Raw genomic sequence first — 19,870 nt, 5'->3', positions numbered from 1 at the left:
TTGTTTTATTAATAAGCAAGTTCTGATGAGTAATACTAATTTAATACACCAGCATGTAAGGTTAAAGTGTAAATTATTCCTGCCGAAGGTAATGAGATATGACTGCGATATGGTGGTAGGGCACTCACCTTCCTGAACGAACCATGCGAGCACACAGTTCTTGGGAGAAAGCAGTACTTCATATAGTAGCAAATCTGATATTATTTTTCATGTCTCCTGTAGCAGTGGAATGCACACACACACACACACACACACACACATATCATGGGTGAAAACACACACACGCGCACCTTAGTTGCTTACATTAATTTCTGAATATAGTTCTCCAGAAAGAAAAAGCTTTACTGATGATTTGTATTTTTATAGTTTATTATTTTATCCATACTAAAACACTTCATGAAATCACTTCCTATTTTGTTGTCCATGGAATGCTTTCAATTTTGAGATGCTCAATATAAATCGAAATAATGATTATAGTCCTTGGCCATGAAAGACTAAGTTACAGAGAACCCGGTGACTGGAGGTCAGAGCTGCGACAGAATTATTCTCTGCTCCACAGACCATTAGAATATCACTGTGTACCCACTTAAGGATAGAATGCTACTATTGAGAAACTAGCTCTTTTATTTTTACTGAAAGGAGAGAACAGTAGGGGACCTTGGCTGCGTGAGTGTATGAGACTTTCTCTGTTTTGTACAATAAGCCAAAAACAATACATGAAATAGCCTCGGGTCTTTTGTCTTTTGTACCCAGCTCCTTCCTGTGTTGCTCCTGATCAATTACACTTAAATCAACAAGAGTTGCTTGAACATTTTGACAGTTAAGTTCCCCATACCCTGAAGCATTTTTAAAGGGTTACTGAGATAAAGCTCTTTCAAAAAATACTCCCTCCACATTTTTTCACGGTGGCATCAATGAAAGTAACTTAGAGGAAAAAAACTCCACCTTGAGTTCCTGGCCTACCACTCTAAGGCCAGGCAAGCATAAACCTTCATAGCAAAACCTAAGTTTGCTCCCAGTTGAGAATTTGGTTTCCATGGTCTTATATAAAAAGTATATGGAGACTTTAATTCCCTATAAGCTCTTTCCAAAGAGTGAATACAGTTCATCAATCGTAAGAGATGATGAAAATTACAATTTTGTTGAATAGGTGGAATATATATTGCATATAATATATATATTTATTTTTAATATATATATAAAATATATAAAGTTACTATTCAGAGTCCTAAAACATGGATTTTTCTTACTTACCAAGAATGAACAGTAACTTGATCTCTAAACAATAAAGCACCTGGTCATAACAGAATCATAACAAATATTTGATATCAGAATGAATTCACTGTTCAGGTGTAAAGAGGGAATAGCTTCAGTTTTCCTCTTTTGTACACCCCATTATTGCATCCTGGACAGAGGGGATTTTCTTGACTTTAAACTAAAGGAGAAATGTTCACTTTTGTTGAGATGGAAATTGACAACCTCAGTAGGCAGAGGCACTGTTTTTATTTGGCTGAATTCATGTTTCTAGTGATAATTCAAGATGTAATAGGGTTTTCTCAGCCACTCCAAAATCCGAAAATGATAAGCATCTCACCAGAGTTTCAGGATGGCCCATTACCTATTCTGTGGAAAGGATATTCAAAATACCATGCTTCATCAATGTCTTCTTTGACTTATTAAGGAATGGACAACTACTGTGTTAAGACAGTGTCTTATCCTTGCCTCAAAACAATAAAAACAAAAAAAAAAACCCACAAACACAAAAAAACTGTTAACGATGAAAACTTATTATGCCAGGCCTTAGTATGGCCTGACTTGGAAATTTAGTTTCAGAGGCTTTTGTGAATATACCAAGGAAAGAGGACCTAGGTGTATCTTATTCCCACAGGCCGTCAATAAATATTCACAGAGAAAAAATTAATATATAGTAGAGGAGAGAACCTGACAGATGCTTAACATTATTGAGTGATAGCAATGCCCAAACTCATCCGTGATCAAACACTATGAAAGTATCCTCCTAAGGATAAACTTATTACAAATAAGTGAAAATTCCATTATGGAGATACTTTCCGTTTCAGCTTTGATATGCAAAAAGCTTGGAAGTTGTCACTGTATCTTGTCCTTACAAGATAATGCTGTACAAAATGAAAATCAATGACTTTTCTCAGACATGATTAATAAAACATGTAACTATGAAAGAATTTTAAAACTGTAATTATGTAAGTGTATATATGTGTCTCTGAAAAATCTATGTCAAAGAAAACTGAGGCTATCAGTATAAACTCATTTAACTTCTATCTATTCTTACCTTTATTTCCTCCCAAACTTACCAGTATCCATCCAACTCAAAGGATACAAGTGATATTTATATACTGTGCAAGGTTTTTTTCTTATTCATATGTCCATGTTTCCCCAATTCTCTAAATTATTATCTACATCTTCAGGATCTCCTTTATCGGTTCCTTCATTTCAACATATAAAATATAAGTCCTTCTCATTCTAAAAAATTCTTTTTTGCTAATTATTTTCTCTTTTCATCCAAACTCCTTGAGAGTAGCCTATTCCCACTGTCTTCACTAGCCCCGCCTGGCCCCCACTGGCAGCCCTACACCCTCAATTTATTGCCATCTGGCTTTTTGTCCACCACTTCACTGAACTGCTCTAAGGTCACTGGGGACCTAACTGCCCAAATCCAATGGACACTCACATTCTCTGAAGGATGACACTGTCATCTATTTCCTCCTTCTTGAAACTCTATCACCTCTCTCCTTCCCAGAATTCTTTCTCTGCTTATTACTTAAACGTTGTCAGTACTCACAATTCTCTGAAATCTCATCCATTTTCATGATTTTAATGACTGCTGATATGTGCTGATGACATTCAAATTTTTATCTTTCCATGTCTTCACGTGCATGTCCAGTTATCTACCAGTTTGTCTCCTGAATTCTACAGGTGCTTTAAAATTCTACATGTCCAGAACTAAAGTCTTTTCCCCAATTCAGTTCTTTATCCCCTATTTCCAAACTCAATGATACCACTACCCAACCTTAGTCACACAGATGGGGGTTCAGCCTCCACCTCCTACTTCTTCCTCATTTCCCAAGATCAAGTTTTGCTTGTAATTTCCTAAATACAATTAGAACTTATTTCCTCCCTTCATCTGTACCTTATTTCAGACCCCTTTCTTCTTGCTATTACCTGGTCTAGAGGTTACCAAATTGCTGTTTGGTGGAACCAGTTGTTAGACACTTTTGTTAAAAAAGGACTCTAGAGTCAAATAGCTTTGAGGATGGCTGTGTACCATACTCCTGCTGTGACAATCCAGAATGAACACTAGCCTACAGCAGCCCCGAGGAGCTGTACAGTAAAGAAACCTGATTAACTTTACTTAAGCCAGGTTCTCCCTTCTGCCGGCCTATAAACCTTTCAGTAGGGACAGGAGAGGAGGTGGCAGCGTGAAAGTCCCACTTGAAAATAAAAAACACTGCTCCTCAGAAGAGTGGGGCATAATTGTCTCCAGGCTTCTTCAAATTCCTCATCCATACTGACGTCAGTGGCCTAAAATGCCACCTGAACTTGTCCTTTCCATTCTTAGCTGTTTTCTGAGGAAACCAGCTCCACGCACATGGGTGGTTAATTAAGACCCGCTCTCCTCCTCCTCGCTGCCTCCGTTAGGGGCACTTGCCACTGCCTGGGGACACTGCACTGATCCTCCAGAGCCTGTGACTGTGGCTCCGTAACACACCCCTCGCACACTCATGGCTCTGGACTTCTGCTGTCCTCTCTGCCTTGAGTGTCCTTGCCCTTCACCGGCTGACTCACCAGTTTTCCACGAGTCCTTTAAGACTTAGCTTAGGGTCTGCCTCTTTCGATGATTTTTCTTTGCCTCACAGCTCCCCCTCTTCTTCCACAAACACTGACCAAACGCCCTGAATATGCCCGTCACAGCATGTCACGTGCAGGATGAGACATCTGCTGTGCGTCTTCCCCTCTCACCCCACTGCTAAAGGGCCGCTACATCTTGCTCATTGTTTTACTCCCCAAACACTCAATCCATGACTAATGAACTAACTAGTACTGTGGCAGCCCTCTTAGTAACAATCAGGCAGGACCTTCTAAAAGAAATCTGACACTCCAGCTTTTCTCTGATCTCACCTTTCACTCTGATTGAACTAAAGACTTATCTGTACATGTTTTACCAGGGAGACATAATTTAATCCAGAGATGTGTCATCACATACTGTTACATACTCTGCCGTTTAAAAATTCGGCTCACGATGGGGGAAGGAGACAGGTGTGCTTTCTGACAGCCCCACTGTTATGCACTTCCAGTGCTCACTGCCTTCTCTCTCGGTGCCTTCCTTAAACCCTTCTTCTCTTAACAAGGATACAGGATAACAAAGTAATTAAGAGCCTGGGTTCTGCCTATCTGTGAACAGAAACATAACCAAGGACATAGAGAATAGACTGGTGGTTGCCAAGGGGGAGGGGGTGGGAGAGGGTTGGATTGGGAGTTTGGGATTAGCAGATGCAAAGTGGTGTATATACAGGATGGATAAACAAAAAGGTCCTACATGGGACTTCCCTGGTGGCGCAGTGGTTAAGAATATGCGTGCCAATGCAGGGGACACAGGTTCAAGCTCTGGTCTAGGAAGATCCCACATGCCAGAGAGCAACTAAGCCCGATGCCACAACTACTGAAGTCCAGGCACCTAGAGCCCGTGCTCTGCAACAAGAGAAGCACCACAATGAGAAGCCCGTGCACCTCAACTAGAGAAAGCCCGTGTGCAGCAACGAAGGCCCAACACAGCCATAAATAAATTAATTAATTAATTAATACATTTATTTTTTATAAAGTGGATTTATTTTTATAAAAACAAAAAGGTCCTACTGTAGAGCACAGGGAACTATATTCTATATCCTGTGATAAACCGTAACAGAAAAGAATATGAAAAAGGATGTAAATAAACGTGTAACTGAGTCACTTTCCTGTACAGCAGTAATTAACACAACACTGTAATTCAACTGTACATCAATAAAAAATAAAATTTAAAAAAATTGCCAGAAAAATAGTCACATAAGGGGAACTTCCCTCGTGGCCCAGTGGTTAAGACTTTACCTTCCAATGGAGGGGGTGAGGGTTCGATCCCTGGTCAGGGAGCTAATATCCCACATGCCTTGTGGCCAAAAAACCAAAATATAAAACAGAAGCAATACTGTAACAAATGCAATAAACACTTTAAAAATGGTCGACATCAGAAAAAATCTTTAAAGAAAAAATTCACATAAATCAGAAACAGATGAAACATAATAAAGTCCATACATTTAAAAAAAAAAGAGCATGGGTTCGGGTCAAATCGCAGCTTCCCACTTACTTATAGCTGTGTAATTCTGGGCAACTCACATAATGTCTCCTCATACTCCTCATCTATAAATGGGAATGGTAACAGTTCCCTACCTCAGAGCGTTGCTGTAATCCATAAACACGGTTAAGGGCCTTGGTAAATGTTTGAGGCTCTTTGGTTATTGTGAATTGAAATACATCAATGTCTTCTGGCCATGTGATTTATAATAGTTTGACATTTAACCAAATGGTAAAACTATTCCATTTATTATTCCCATCTCTTTTTACCCTTACCCTGCTTTGTTGTTTATGTTTTCTCCCACCACAAAGTGCTAGTTCCAGGAGAGTAAAGGCTTTATTTTGTTCACTGCTGAAAGCAATAGCACCCAGAAAAGTACTGTACATATGAAGCCCTCAGTAAATACTAGCTGAATGAATGGTGCAAAGTGTCACGAGGAAAAGTACACCAAAACTTTCATTATAATAAAAAAGTATAGATAAATCTTTCTCTAATGGCTTCCAGTCAAGTAACTGAAAACACCATATGCTATAATAAAAACATAAGTAATTTATTAAAACTTGAAGGCAAAAACATAATTTTAAAAGATTTAGACCTATGTTAGGCATGATAGAGTATGGATGCTTTCTTGAAATACACAATCAGATCCAAGAGTCACTTTCAGAATGTTCTAGTAGATTGAGTTTACTTTTAGTTGTCTTTGATGAAACAGTCACTATTCTACTCTCTTTCTTAACAGAAATGTGTTTTTTCGAAGACTCACTTTTAATTGGTTTATTAACCAAAGAATTATTTTGCCCAATTCCTTTGCTTTTCTGCTTTACAGGTGAATCAGAGCAGGAATGCAGGTCCTTCCCAGGTTGTTTCTTAGCAGAGTATTTTTTGGTATATTCACCTGCTTTGCTCATTTTCTCTGAAGAAGACCTGCTATTTCTAGATAATTCCTCTTCTTTTCTTTGACTTCCAGTTCCAGAAATGACGTCTGCTGAAGGAGAACATGTTCTAACAATGAAATCTTCAAAGACTCCTGTTGCTGCTCTGTGACTGGGACCCCCAGGTTGTCTTTGGAAGTTTCTAAGGCCTCCTGAGTAGACACTGGGACACGGAAGGAGTCAAGAGGCAAAGGAATCCTAGCATCACCTGTAATTTTCTGAAACTGGAGGGAAAAACAAAAGACAAGACAAAAATTCAGTGATGAACAAAGCCAACCATTAAAAAGTAGAGTTCAAAACTTCAATGTTACTCTGTAATCTTATTATTAACACAGTCAATATTCAGAAGATTTCAGAGCCAGTTTTTTTCTAATTATATCTTGCCAAGTGATTCTCAGCTTAACCTAGCTATATCCAAGTCTATGTCCACTACATTTTCAGACTTTGGTGACTGGGGTAGTTATTACCCATTTCCTTTCCCTCACTAAAAATAAAACCCTATTCTGTAAGATAATTAATTTCTTTTCTATCCTCCAGGCACATGCAAACAGTATATAGTTTGTGACCAGACTGTGTTCTCAAGGTGTCAGTTCCCAAGACCAGTCTGAGATTGGTTGATGGGGGCTCCAAGTAAGGCTAGAGGAAAAGCTGACAGGTTTTCCCCTCCCATTCCCATAACCAGGTGATTCACTATAATATGTTACCTATTAGCTATGTCTGGATTACTTATTTTAAAAATTATATCAGTATGTGTACCTTCATTAGTGTTCCTTCATTGTAAGCTGACTGCATACAAATAGAAACCTAGATAAAATATGAATAGAATAGACATTTATACAATTTAAAATCTGGAATATTTTCTCTAATGTTTTCTTTCTTCATTAAGGATAGTTCGTTTTAACTCATAAATTTTCTAAAGAACTTCCAGTCTCCTTATTTACAACAATACAGTGTCATGAAATGGGCACACATTTACTAATCTCAGATTTGGAAAGGATTCCAGAGTCTTCTAGCTCCTGAGCATATGAACTATTAGAGACTGATCATTATTGTTTTCTCCCTGACTTGGTCATTTCCTTTTTGCTAATCACTCTTAGAATCATTAAGTGCTGTTCTGTCCACTTACTTGGATGTTTTGCATTTGTCCTGGGGCACCCTGTTTTGATTCTGATTTTTCTTCTTCAAGTGCCTTCTTTTCTTCTTTACGTGGACTACTAACAGTAGAATTCATCTGGGGATGACCTAGTAAATGAAAATCTGACTGATCTATACCAGCCATTGTGGCCAGCTGCCCAAGCCTGGACCAGAGGAGGAAAGGAGAAAAGACAAAGGTTATTATAATCACATAAGAGCAGTTTAGATTTCCCCAGACCTACAATCATGAAATACTTCTAAAATCTTAAAAGCCAACATCCTACTCCAGACTACAAGCCTCTCTCTCCCCTAAATTCTCAGCCCTTCCCAGATTCATCCTCTAGGACACATCCCGGAACAGGGCTCGAAACCGTGTCCCCTGCCTTGGCAGGCAGATTATTAACCACTGCGACACCAGGGAGGTCCAACTATTGTTATTTTGAATTCTTCTCCATTTACAAGTAATACTCTTACATGACTATTTTCTCACTAAATTTGAGGCATTATCTGTTCACTTTCTATTTTACTAAGTAAGGGTTTAGTTCCTTTACACTCTTTCCTATGTCCACACTGCTCAGTAAAGTTATGTCATCATTAGTTATTCCACTGCTGATGATCTCTTTGACTTGTAGTGATACTTAAAAACCTACATTGTTGATCAACTATAAACTCTCTCAACGTCACGCTTTGTAAAATGAGGACATTCATACCATCTTCCCTTTTTTCTACCTCCTGTCTACCTTCCAAACCTAGCTTTTACGTTGTCAAAGTTGAAATTTATATTCTGTTCTGTGTGCAGTTAAGTCTACCGTTACTTGAGAGTCAGTAGGGAGTAAGGTTTAAGAGAACAGGTGGAGAGCCTAAACTCAAAGCCTCGATCCAACCCTAAATTAGGTACAGCCTGGGCAAGTTCCTTCCCTGTCTTAGCTTCCTTTTCTCAAAAGTGGGAATGATATTAGCACCAACCTCATAAGGCTATTGAGAGGATTAAATGAGCTAATATATGCAAAAACACTTAGAGCCTAATATATACTAAATACATACTAGTACACAATACATTTCAGTACATACCAAGTTAATACTAATACATACTAAGTATAGTTTAGGTTAGTTATTTGTTATTACATGCAAGTTGACAATAAAAGCTGCAAATCAAGACAGTATTGCCATTATTACAATGAAATTAATATTGCCCACTGCAGATGTACTGTGCCTCTGTGTATAGACTACACCTCGATCCATACTGTGCCAGGGTGCAGGGTGTGGAGGGTGCAGGGTGACCACATACCCCAAGCCGCCTTGGGCTGTTCCAGTTTATACCTGTTGTCCTGATGTTACAGCATTAGAGCGCCTCCTTACACTATTGAAGTGTAAGGAGTTTGGACAAGTTCTGGTTTGGACAACAAATTAGATAGGTGGTCATTACCCATATGTGTCGCTGAAAAGGGGAACTTCTATAGTGTCAAGTTTAAGTGGATTATTCTCCTGCTCACCAATGGTAGGTTAAAAATCAACCATAGCTTAGTTTGCTTCAGGTTTATGTCAGTACAGCCTTTTCTCCTCTGGAGTTCAAGTTCCTTCTCCTCTTCCTCTCCCTCCTCCCTTCCAACAGTGCCTAATACCTAGTAAGTACAATATGCCTCAAGGTGTTTCTAAGCTCTCAATCACCCAATCAATAGAAGCCTCTCCAATCTAGACTAGCTGCTCTCTGCACTGAATCCCCTATTACCTTCCTTCTTGGTTTATTGCCTCATTTTGCTGGATTATTTCTATAAATAGCTTAAGGTGTAGCACAGGAGGTCAATTTTTCAAATTTCTTTGTGTACAAAATATCTTCTTCAGCCTCCACTTATGACTGATAGTTTGGCTGGATACAAACCACTAGGGTGAAAATTATGTGCCTGAAAAACTTTGGAGGTATCTTTCTAATGCCTTCCAGGATCCATGGTGCTGATGACAAGTATGATAAAGTCAGATTTTAACTTTCTTTTTTAGGTGACCAGTACTTTTCTCTCTGGAATGGATGTATCCTGTCAGTATTTTATTCTATGTTAATTTATTTTTTCAGCATTTTAAAGTTTCGTAATGAAGGGTGCCTAGGTATGAGTCTATTCTTGTTCATCTTGCTCAAAACTTGAGTAACTATTTTCAATCTGAGGCCTGATGTCTACTTTCAGCTGTGGGGGATTTTGTTGCCCTTTGACAGCTTCCCTCCATTTTTTTCTGGGTCTGGAGTTTCTAATAGTAACATGTTGTATCTCCCAGATGCAGTCTCTCTAACATATTGCTATCACATTTTCCATTGTGTTTTTCTTTTTTATATAATGAGAAATTTTTAAAATTCCTACTGAAGTTATTTCAGCAACCATATTTTCTTTTCCAAGAGACCTCTCTTGCTTTCTGACCATTCTCTTTTTTTTTTTTGCTGTACGTGGGCCTCTCACTGTTGTGGCCTCTCCCGTTGCAGAGCACAGGCTCCGGACGCGCAGGCCCAGCGGCCATGGCTAACGGGCCCAGCCACTCCGCGGCACGTGGGATCTTCCCGGATGGGGGCACGAACCTGTGTCCCCTGCATCGGCAGGCGGACTCTCAACCACTGCGCCACCAGGGAAGCCCTGACCATTCTCTTTTTAATTAACACCCTAGTCTTATTTTATAGTTGCTAGCTCTTTTTAAACCTCTCTCAGGATACTAATTAGGGTTTTTTCTTAAATTATTTTGTTCCCTAAATTGTCCCCGGTCCTACCAGGATATGTTTTCACACTTTTTCCCCCTCTCTCATGTTGTAGGCTTTACTCAACTATCAGGCAAATGACAGTTATTTTCTATTAAGGAATGAGTGCAGAAAGCTCCCTGAAGTCAACAATTGATTGGTTTCTTATGCAGGAAGAAGCGGGGAGTAACTGTAATAGGATCCCCCCCAAACACAATTTTCTAGGTTATAAAAACTCACACTAGCTGCCCTAGTTCTCGCCAGTTTCACTGTTTTCAAAATGAAAGCATCTCATTTCAGGAGTGTGAGGGCGGGGCTGGGAGTCCACTCCTCCACACACAACCCTTCAATGATTTCCCCTATTTCAGTCATACTTTTAACTAACTCCACCCTCTCTTCTACATGCACATCTGAGCATGGGAATACTTCTGCAGGTGGAGTCAGAATCCTCCTCAGTTGCAGGTGGTCCCTGTGCATACTCTAGGGATGCTTTTCCTCTGTTCTACTGCTTCAGTTTCACACTCTTCCACTTGTCTTCCGTCTTTCAAAACTATGTTGAAATCTCTTGATTGTTGTGGGCTTATATACTTAAACACATTGATACCATCCTTGTAGTGCCTTGTCAAAACAGAGAAGAGCTGAAAGGGTTCTCAGTGCATTCTGAATCTGCTATTCTGTGGTCCCAGTGTGTAAACTTCTTGGTCTTCCCCAGTGTCTATCATTACTACTAGAAATACAATCTCCTGGTCTACTCGTGAAGGAAATGAATACAGCACATCTAAAATGACAAGGAAGGCGGTTAGATGCTCTAGGGTCTTGTCGTACTCTGCCATTTACTAATAACCCACTTATGTGCTAAAAATTGTAGGTGCTCATTTATAAAATGAAAGAGGGTAACTCTACATGAACTATAGATTTCTCCTACTCTAACATTTCATAATTTTCTAAGTTTTTTCTTAAAATTTCTCTATATTATCATTAATTTTACTTAAAAAAATAAAAATCTAACTTTTGAAAATCAAAGAGTTAATTGCCATAGTCCTACAATAATGGGATAATTAGTTCTGAAACCGGTCAAGTTTCATGTTTCATACGAAAAGAAAATCATATTAAATAATTTTTAAAAATTAAACATGCACTTTGTAGCACAAAGACAAGGTCCCCCACAAATGGTGTTCCTTTATTTACTAGAAATGTTCAGCTCTTCATTAAAGTTGAAATAAAATAAATATATTATTTTTTAGGTGCAAAAATTTCTTATGAAAATCAATTTTTCTTTTCTGTCCATACAAACAAAAGTATGGAATGACATTAGAGGTCAGGTTTATTTGGTAAAAGAATGTAGCTTCTTGATATTTTTTTATTTTAGGAAAGGAGAATATCAACATGAAAACTTTTTTCAACTTTACTTTTATTTAAAATGAGGCCATATTTTCCTCTTGTAAAAAGAGAGTTCAACTAGAACTGTCAATTTTCTCACCTGTAAAACAAGAGCACTGAATCAGCTGACTACATTCATTCAGAACTCAATTTCTTTATCTTATGATCACTAAGGTTCTCCCTAAATCTAATATACTACGGTTCTAAGGAAAGGAAAATATATTACTAATGACATGTTTTGATTTTTATTTCCTAGAGTTCAAATGTCCACCATTCACCCTGGTCTAAGCTTAAGGAACCATTCAAGGGGATACAATGCAGATGGGAAGAGAAAACAGAACCCTCACACAAGCTTTGCCGTATTGCAATCAGGCTTCCGTTTGAAAAATAATCTTCTCTATAGCTTTCAAGTGATAACTTTGTCCCGGCAATGCTTCTTGTTTCAAACTGATTTTCTCTGGCTCTTCCTGAACACTTTCTGAGGACTCATTGACCTCTTCATTTTCTGAGGAGGAAGGACTCTCTACTGTCACAGTCACAGGAAATTCTGATAGACCTGAGTGTCACAAGAAGAAGATAGGAAACCACAGAGTTGTTAAACTAAAGTGCAAAGAAAGAAAACAAGATTGTATAAAAGACAACACAAGCCAGATACCAAATATCCAAATATTAGAGGACATTTAACAAAAGTGATCTGAGGCATCATTATTTATAAATGTCTCTCACTGCTCCTTAGTCTAAAACAAGCAATGATTAAGTAAAATTACAGGAACTTATTTTCACTATGTTACTGCACAGACCTCTGTTGTACATGGTTAGGATTAGTAATGGGAATTGTCCATATTATTTTATTTTCTTTCACAAAAGCCAAGTGAAGATCCAAGGTAACCATTTTTTCTCAGATCAACTTTAGACTGCAAATGAAAAATTTATTTTTCACTATCAGACAAAAACAGTCTGGAAGAAAATGTAGTTTTTTGGAGGAAAATACACCAGTAAAGGGACTGATAAAGAATCAGAAGAATAATCAGAAAGTCAACATATCTAAGCTGTGTATAATAGATGTTAGAATTTTAAAAAGTAAATCACATACACATACATAACTAAAACTGACGCATCAAAAATTTCATCTTCTCATCACCCTGAAGCCAAAACTAGGGTAACAGTAATACAATTCTATCAAGCTTCACTGCCACTGCAATGTTGTTCAATTGGACATTTCCAAACATTTAAAACCTGACCTGGCCACAACCCCATAAAAGTCTACAGATCATAAAGAAGTGTGCTGGGGTTATGTAACTATGCAGAAGACAAGTCACTAGGACATCATTTTGACAACAAGCAGCAAACCTGCAGCATAGGAAAATCCGAACAGGAGAACAAGGTGCACACCCCTCTCTCTGGGCATGCAAGGGCAGGACTGACACCCAAGATGCTCTTCTCTCAACCTCAGCAGTGGTGCCTTTCACAGAGCAACTATGCAGTCTCCCAGAACCACTGGGAAGGAGAATCTGATACTGACAGTATTAGCTTGCCATGAGGCCATAAGCGAGGGAATGTTTGTGGCCTTGGTGAGAGAGCAGAAGTGTGGGAAATGTTGCTTTATATTGGCTTTCAGATCAGGAAATTTGTACACATAGCCTGCAAACAACGTTTCTTGCAAACATATGAACGTTCTTGAGTATGAGAGCTCCATGTGAGGGGTCAGAAATGGCAGTCAAGTTCGTTTCACTGGGTAACAGCTGATTTGCAGACTGGAGAACAGGCTTCCTTGTTTACAGACATAACCACAAGGCTGCCAGTTGTGTGCCAAATCCACACAACTACACAGTTGCATTGGGAGAGCGACCAAACATATTTTCCATGGATTTATTTCAGAGAGGGAAATGCTTCTTGTAAGGCTCTGTCCGTTTAAAAAGCAAGGAGAATGCCCATCCACCTTTCCCAATTCAAGTCCTATGTATCATAAATATGATAGCTACACACCAGCAACTGATTACATACATCACGAGCTTTGATGAATGCAAAGCCCCTAAAAAGATATCAACAAAACGAAGTTAGATCTTGATGTAAATACATCACCAGTTAAACCCAGTTAATACAACTATTTAGTATTATGTACAGTATCCATATAGAATTGTGTACAAAAATAAATAAGCTCAAAAGAAGGACGGGGAAGGCTCTGCTACAGAGAAAAGTGAACAGAATTCAACCGACTGGTTTCGTAATGACTCTTTGAACTGCTGAGAGGCCCCTTCCGCTCCTATGTTCAGGATGGTTGAGATTTCAGTCTAACTTCTGTAAATGGTGATATTAATCGTTCTCTAATTTACCACTCTGTGTGACGAGGATGGACCTGAGATTAAGTGTCTCAGGAAGAAGATAGAAAACCACAGAGTTGTTAAACTCAAGTGCAAAGACTGGGGATTCAACACTATACTTTATGCAACAGCAATTCACATTACCATTTGGTCATATTCTTTCAACAAAACAAAAGCTGCACTCACATGTATTAAAAGACAAAAATTAACTGCCATCTGTATCAATATGTTAATGTGCTTCAATCACACATGTTTTCATGAAAGTTTAAACATAAAATCACCTTTAAGATCTTGACCATGTGATCTGCTCCCTGCCATGTCAGATTATACCCCGTGAAGTTTACTGTCTTAAGAGTGATAGAGTTCTTTATACCTTGACAAATAACTAAAAGGAAAAATAAAAAACCCACACACAATAAGATGAAGAGCCTATACATTTGTCAATCTTGACTTATTTGCTTTTCTTGAATCAATTGGAGGTTTACAGCCACATTTTTAAAATCATTAACTACAATCTTCCCAAAGAGGTAATTGATGAACTGATGCGTTCTAAAACTTGTCAGTAACAAAGTCTTATTCCAGTTTACAGCAACACTTTAATTCTATTTAGGTACTAAAACTGAATACACTGAATACTGCAAACGTTATTGCCAACCACTCAGTAAAGTACTACATACTTTTGAGACAAAGGAAAAAGAAGAAAAACCTAAAAAGCATAAGACTCTTCCGATTTTCAGTTCCAATGATACATGCCAATCTTGATGATCAATCAGCGACTTAAATGTCAACTATAAACCCGGTATTTTATTAGCTGCTATGCAGTATACTAGAGCAATAGAAGAGAGATAACCTCAAACCCTCTGTTCCCTCAAATTGAAAGGCAGGCTTCCTGAACCTTCCAGACCACTACTGGACACAAAGAACACACACTAATGTTTCAGGACCCCAAGGAACAGTCACCTGCTTTGTGATTACTTCCATGACACACTCCCACTAACACCACTGAATTTGCTGCTCCTATGGGATGTTACATATATTTCCTATTTTAACACATACCACAGTGCATTATAATTATTATTGCAGATACATGTTCTAACAATTTAAAGATCATGATGACTTTTTTGCTCTTTATATCTTGCTATTTCCCTTCCCATAATATTTCTTGAAGAGAAACCATAAAAACATAAACACATACAAAAAACAGAAAATATAGAAAACACATGGTTTGTGGCTTAACACAAACTTAAGTAAGATTAATTCTGACAATATCCAGTATGACAAACTTGCATGGTACAAATGAGAATGGACCAAGGTTTGAGCAGGTATAGGAGACAATCCACGCATGAACACCACCAAGAAAAGGTAGACAGGAAAAGGTAGACAGACATGGTGTGTAGGAAATCACGAGACCAGTATGATGGGAAGAGACTTAAACAAGACTGAAACTCACTTTCTAAACCTCCATCTCCAAGTGGACAATTCACAAGACACAGGTGCACCAAAGAAGGCAATTATTCAATCCCTTTAATGGGGAGGAACAGTTTAAACTTTTATTGGTTTAGTTTGCCCCAAAAGCAACTATCAAAGGTTGGCAGGACACAATGAAGGCTTACCTTTGTTAACATAGTTAAGTCTCTCTCTCTCAGAACTAGCCCATTTAGCTCCAGGTTCCTTAGCGCACGGATGCACTTACACAGCAATTAAGAGCTTTACACAACTGCAAGGTCACATTTGTATTTCTTATCGCAGGAACACAACTTCTGTAAACTTTATTTCTGCCACAACCTAAAGCAAAATTATTGTAAAATGAGTGATTTAAACCATACATTTTATCATCATTAAAAAGCATCTAAATAAAAAAAACAAGCATCTGCTCTGTGCTAAGGATTAGAAACGACTCCTGCCCTTAAAGCCTTCATTAAGGAGGGAGATGTATAAACTCAAAATTTCAATCACATGAGATAAATAAACATAACTTTTATGCACAGAGGTTCCTATGGAGGCAAAAACTTATGTCTAAGTGACAGCTTCATGATAACCCTGAAGTACAATCTAGAAAGATGAGGCTATGCAGAGTTGGAGTACTAGGTGCATTAACTGCAGAGGGAACATCTGTCAAAATACACTCAAGCCTGAGTCCTGCTGGGCACTGTAAATACTACAGGTGGGGATGACTATAGCCCAGGGGTCCAAGTGTGAGAACAGACAGAAAGGAAAATAGAGATGCTGGCCGAAGCAAGCCTGGCAGAGAGCATGGCTTCTATCCCACAGGTGATGAGGCCTGGGACTACCACTGGCTGAGTAGGGTGCCTCCGCTGATTAGAAAAAGGCACCCCACTGCTGAAGGACTGATTGGATAAAGGGAGTGATCACAAAAAGCTCCCCTTCCTCAGGGCCAAAGAGCCCCATGAGGCTTGGCCGAACACAGTTCAGACTACACGCCTCTGTGCAGAGCACACGCTGGGAGGCTAGTATGCACTAACTCTGTGTGGGCAAGCCATTAGCAGCATTATTTTAAGCACATCTTTTTATGGTAGAAGATCACTTAACCCGAGTAGGCAGATGAACTTAGAGGAACTGAGTCCAAGGGCCAAGAAACCACCCAGGAGTTTCTGCCATAGTCCGGGCAAAATGTAATATGGATGAAGAAGCAAATTTACGAGGAAGCCAAAATTTACAAGATAGACCCATGGATGCAAGACATAAAGAAAGTTCAGTGAAGGAACTCTGAAGAGAATGGGCTCTACAATAAATTTTTCTTACATTCAATGTAAAATATTAGGCAAAATTAAGTACCGTGGACTTTAAGGTCCCTTCCAGCTATAATTTCTTTTGATTTCTAACTTATTACTCTGCTTAAGTAAAGTCCCTTCAGAGGTACAGAACAGTTCTTACACCTGAATGGGATGCAAAGAATAATCTGACTTCTCTTCACCAGGCGATGAGTTGAACTGTCCTTGCAGAAGAGATAACACATGGTGTGAACCCCAAATCCTAGAAAAGGGCCAGGCACACGACAAGCATTCAGCTTTCCGAAAACAAATGAACAATCAATTCCTCTCCTAGATCTTCATACCCCTCCTCTGCTGGCTTTCTCTCAGCTTATAAACATCCTCAAATATACCCACTTAAAAAACTCTCAGACCTATGATTCTTTGGATCTTCTTGTGGATAACCTAAGTCTCTCCCATGCCTTCAAACACCTGTCCTCCCAAAAAGCCCAGATCTGTACCTTGGGCCCAGATCTCTCTACCAGGCACCTCTAAAGCACTGAAGATGAAGTAAGATCCTCTCCCCACCCCCAATCCCTTTCTACTGTGCTCTGTTTATCTCACAAAAAGATGCAGCTGTAAACTGTCACCCACGCTTGCTGCCCTCCCTTTTTTAACTGGTCACCAGGCCTCACCCATTCTCTCTCAGATCTGCAAAACCCAGTCCCACCATTTATAACTTAAGTGGGACCCTTAGATTACAATTCACACTGCACCCAATCAAGTGCCTTCCACATGGAGGTCCCAGTGAGCCTCTAAACCAGAATTCCATTTCACTGTTCTTTGGTGTTTCCCACAGCCTTCAGGATAAACATCCAAACTTCTGACAGGACAAACAAGGCCCCTTTCTGTGGGGTCCCACTAGCTTTCCAGTATCAACTCTCATTGCTTTCCCAAACCCTGAGTTCCAGTCCTGTACATTAGTTTTGCCATATTTTCTTATATTTCTCAAACTTTGACACACACTGCTCCCTCCTGCCACCCCAGGAGCTTCTACATATCCTTAGAAAGGATGGCACCTCCTCCAAGGAGCCTACCCTGAACTTTCCCTTCCAAGATTCTGTGCTCTGCAAAGGGGAAAGATGGGGGGGAGGGATTAATTAGGAGTTTGGCATTAACATATCCACACGACTATATATAAAATAGGTAATCAACAAGGACCTACTGCATAGCACAGGGAACTCTACTCCATATCCTGTAACAAACTGTACGGGAAAAGGAATGGATATATGTATAACTGAATCACTTTGCTGTACACCTGAAACTAACACAATATTGTAAATCAACTATACTCCAATATAAAATATAAATTAAATTAAAGAAAAAAGAGATTCTATGCTCTGTAGCACCAAAACTCACTTCTTCCAGATCACTGACTACTGTGCTTGTGTTTACTTGCTGCCCAGTAGAAAGGAAGATTACCTAGGGCAGAAGCATCGTCTCCAGCAGCCCTTGGTTCTGACAACTCATTCAAGTGCCAGGATACTTTACACACATAACCTGCTTAATTAATTCTAAGAACCCACAGAAAGAGTGGTTATTAATGTCATTTTACAAGTGTGGATATTGTAGTGCAAAAGAAACTTGCCCAGGCCACAGAGAGCATAAGCCCGGGAATTCAAACCCTAAGCTGCCTTCACACCGGTGCTCTTTGCACTGTATGATACGACTATTGAAATAAAAATTTTTTTTCCTGAGCCCTGTTTTAATGGATAGGAAATGAAGCTGGGATATATCCATTTCCTAATCGCTTTGGTCTGTACCAGGCAAAGTCATTCCACAGACCAGGTAACATCTGTGCAACAATTAACGATGCTCCAAACTGTGCTAAGTGTTCTACATTGCAGAGTCTACAAGCATTAACAGAGTGAGTCCTTGTAACCGCCACAGAGACTGGATCTTGTTAAGCCCATGCTACAGATGAGAACACTGAGACCTTGAAGCCTTAAGGCACTCGGCCGGGGTCACCGAGCTGGCAGGAGTTCTAGGCCGCATGCCCTGTCTCGTGCACGCATACCCGGGCACTGGGCACCGGTTCTAGTGCCCACCCTCCACCTTGTACCATCTAAAACCCCGCTTCGCAGCGCCCACACGACAGCCCCCGGAAGCGGGAAATACAAACCTGTCTCGCCAAGCCGTGGCTAGAAGAAGCTCTAGATACAGATCAGGGGCAGAGGGTGCTCAGGAGCGGCACCCAGTCTACCCCGCGGAGGCCTTAACTCCAGCAGGGCGTTCCGCAGGGAAGCGCGCACGGCAGGCAGAGGCACCGAGCCCTGCAGCGCGCACAATTCTCAGAGCGCGAGAAGTCGGCCGCACTGTCCCGGCGCAGCTTCACCGAATGATTATGGCCCGAGCGCAGCCTCGGAGACGCTGGCTGAGGACACGATGCTCACACCCTCCTGGGGGCCCCGGCTCGCCTCCCGGCCCCTCGGGCGCCCACCGCCCCGCGGCTGCGGCCCCGCAGTGTACGCAGGACCGGCGTCGCAGCCAGAAGACATCGGGTCACGGGCCTCAGCTAGGCCAGCCCCTCCATGCCGCGCTCTGGAGCACCCGGTTGGTCTGGTTTTAGCGCCAGCATCAACGCCCTGCACGCCGCGGGGCTGGGGTTTAAGCCACGAGGGCGGGGCCGTGGGGCGGGGCTCGAGGACGTCAGCACGTTCGCCGTGCGTCCGCTCGCAGCCCCGTCTCCCATGGTGACGCGGCCTGAGGAGTAGGGGCTGGAGCTTTGTGACTAGGGCAGCGCGAAAGGAAGGAGGTGTGGAGAATATGGCGTTTCCAGAAAGCGTTTGCTGACTCATCCAAACAAAAGTGAGACATGGTTATATGAACGCATTTTAAAAGTAAACTCCCGATAAGTCTGTGTGCTCGCCCCTCCAGGAGAGAGCGTGCACTCCGTGAGGGACACAGGAAAGTCTGAGTGGACGTCTGCCTGTGCTCCCTTACCTGGTGCACGGGTGTGTGAATTTCTGCGGAGAGCTCTTAATTTCTGTAGTTTCTGCTGACTTGACACGGTGGTTGGCAAATGGTGACGTGTTCCGTGCATTTAGGACATGATCGTGGTTAGTAATAATCACTCTGTTTTGTACTGACAACTCCACAGAGAATTTACTACTGAATATCCACTTTACAGAAGAAAAACTGAGGCGTAGGAAGTGAAGTGAATGAGTAAGAGGAAGGACTCAGACAATTTGTGTTAGTAAATTAACCCTGCAAGGAGGCCGTTAGCCTGCAGTGGCTCTAGTGATGCGGTTGCCTAG

At 40.5% G+C, this 19,870-nt stretch overlaps 2 protein-coding genes across 5 annotated transcripts in view; one reads left to right on the top strand and one right to left on the bottom strand.

Annotated features, from left to right (window-relative positions):
* The window catches only part of LOC132593829 (centrosomal protein of 78 kDa-like), a gene marked incomplete at its 5' end in the record, with an annotated part of 136,002 nt that overhangs the window by 72,813 nt on the left and 43,319 nt on the right, over nucleotides 1–19,870 (top strand).
* LOC115850530 (centrosomal protein of 78 kDa-like) lies at nucleotides 6,248–19,213 on the bottom strand. Of its 4 annotated transcripts, XM_060288087.1 has the most exons (7): nucleotides 18,736–19,213; nucleotides 16,738–16,836; nucleotides 15,456–15,627; nucleotides 11,869–12,077; nucleotides 7,421–7,592; nucleotides 7,051–7,098; nucleotides 6,248–6,518 (listed from the first exon to the last, which is right to left on the bottom strand). In XM_060288087.1, exons 5-7 carry the CDS (start codon nucleotides 7,571–7,573, stop codon nucleotides 6,267–6,269), a joined length of 453 nt encoding a protein of 150 aa, XP_060144070.1. In that variant the 5' UTR covers nucleotides 7,574–7,592; nucleotides 11,869–12,077; nucleotides 15,456–15,627; nucleotides 16,738–16,836; nucleotides 18,736–19,213; the 3' UTR covers nucleotides 6,248–6,266. The 4 variants fall into 4 exon arrangements, with proteins under 4 accessions (XP_060144070.1, XP_060144069.1, XP_069900187.1 ...); XM_060288086.1 differs by lacking the exon at nucleotides 16,738–16,836; XM_070044086.1 differs by lacking the exons at nucleotides 7,051–7,098; nucleotides 16,738–16,836.

Source organism: Globicephala melas, chromosome 18, assembly GCF_963455315.2.
Source record: "Globicephala melas chromosome 18, mGloMel1.2, whole genome shotgun sequence".
NCBI lineage: Eukaryota > Metazoa > Chordata > Mammalia > Artiodactyla > Delphinidae > Globicephala > Globicephala melas.
This window is presented reverse-complemented; position numbering and strand designations above follow the sequence as displayed.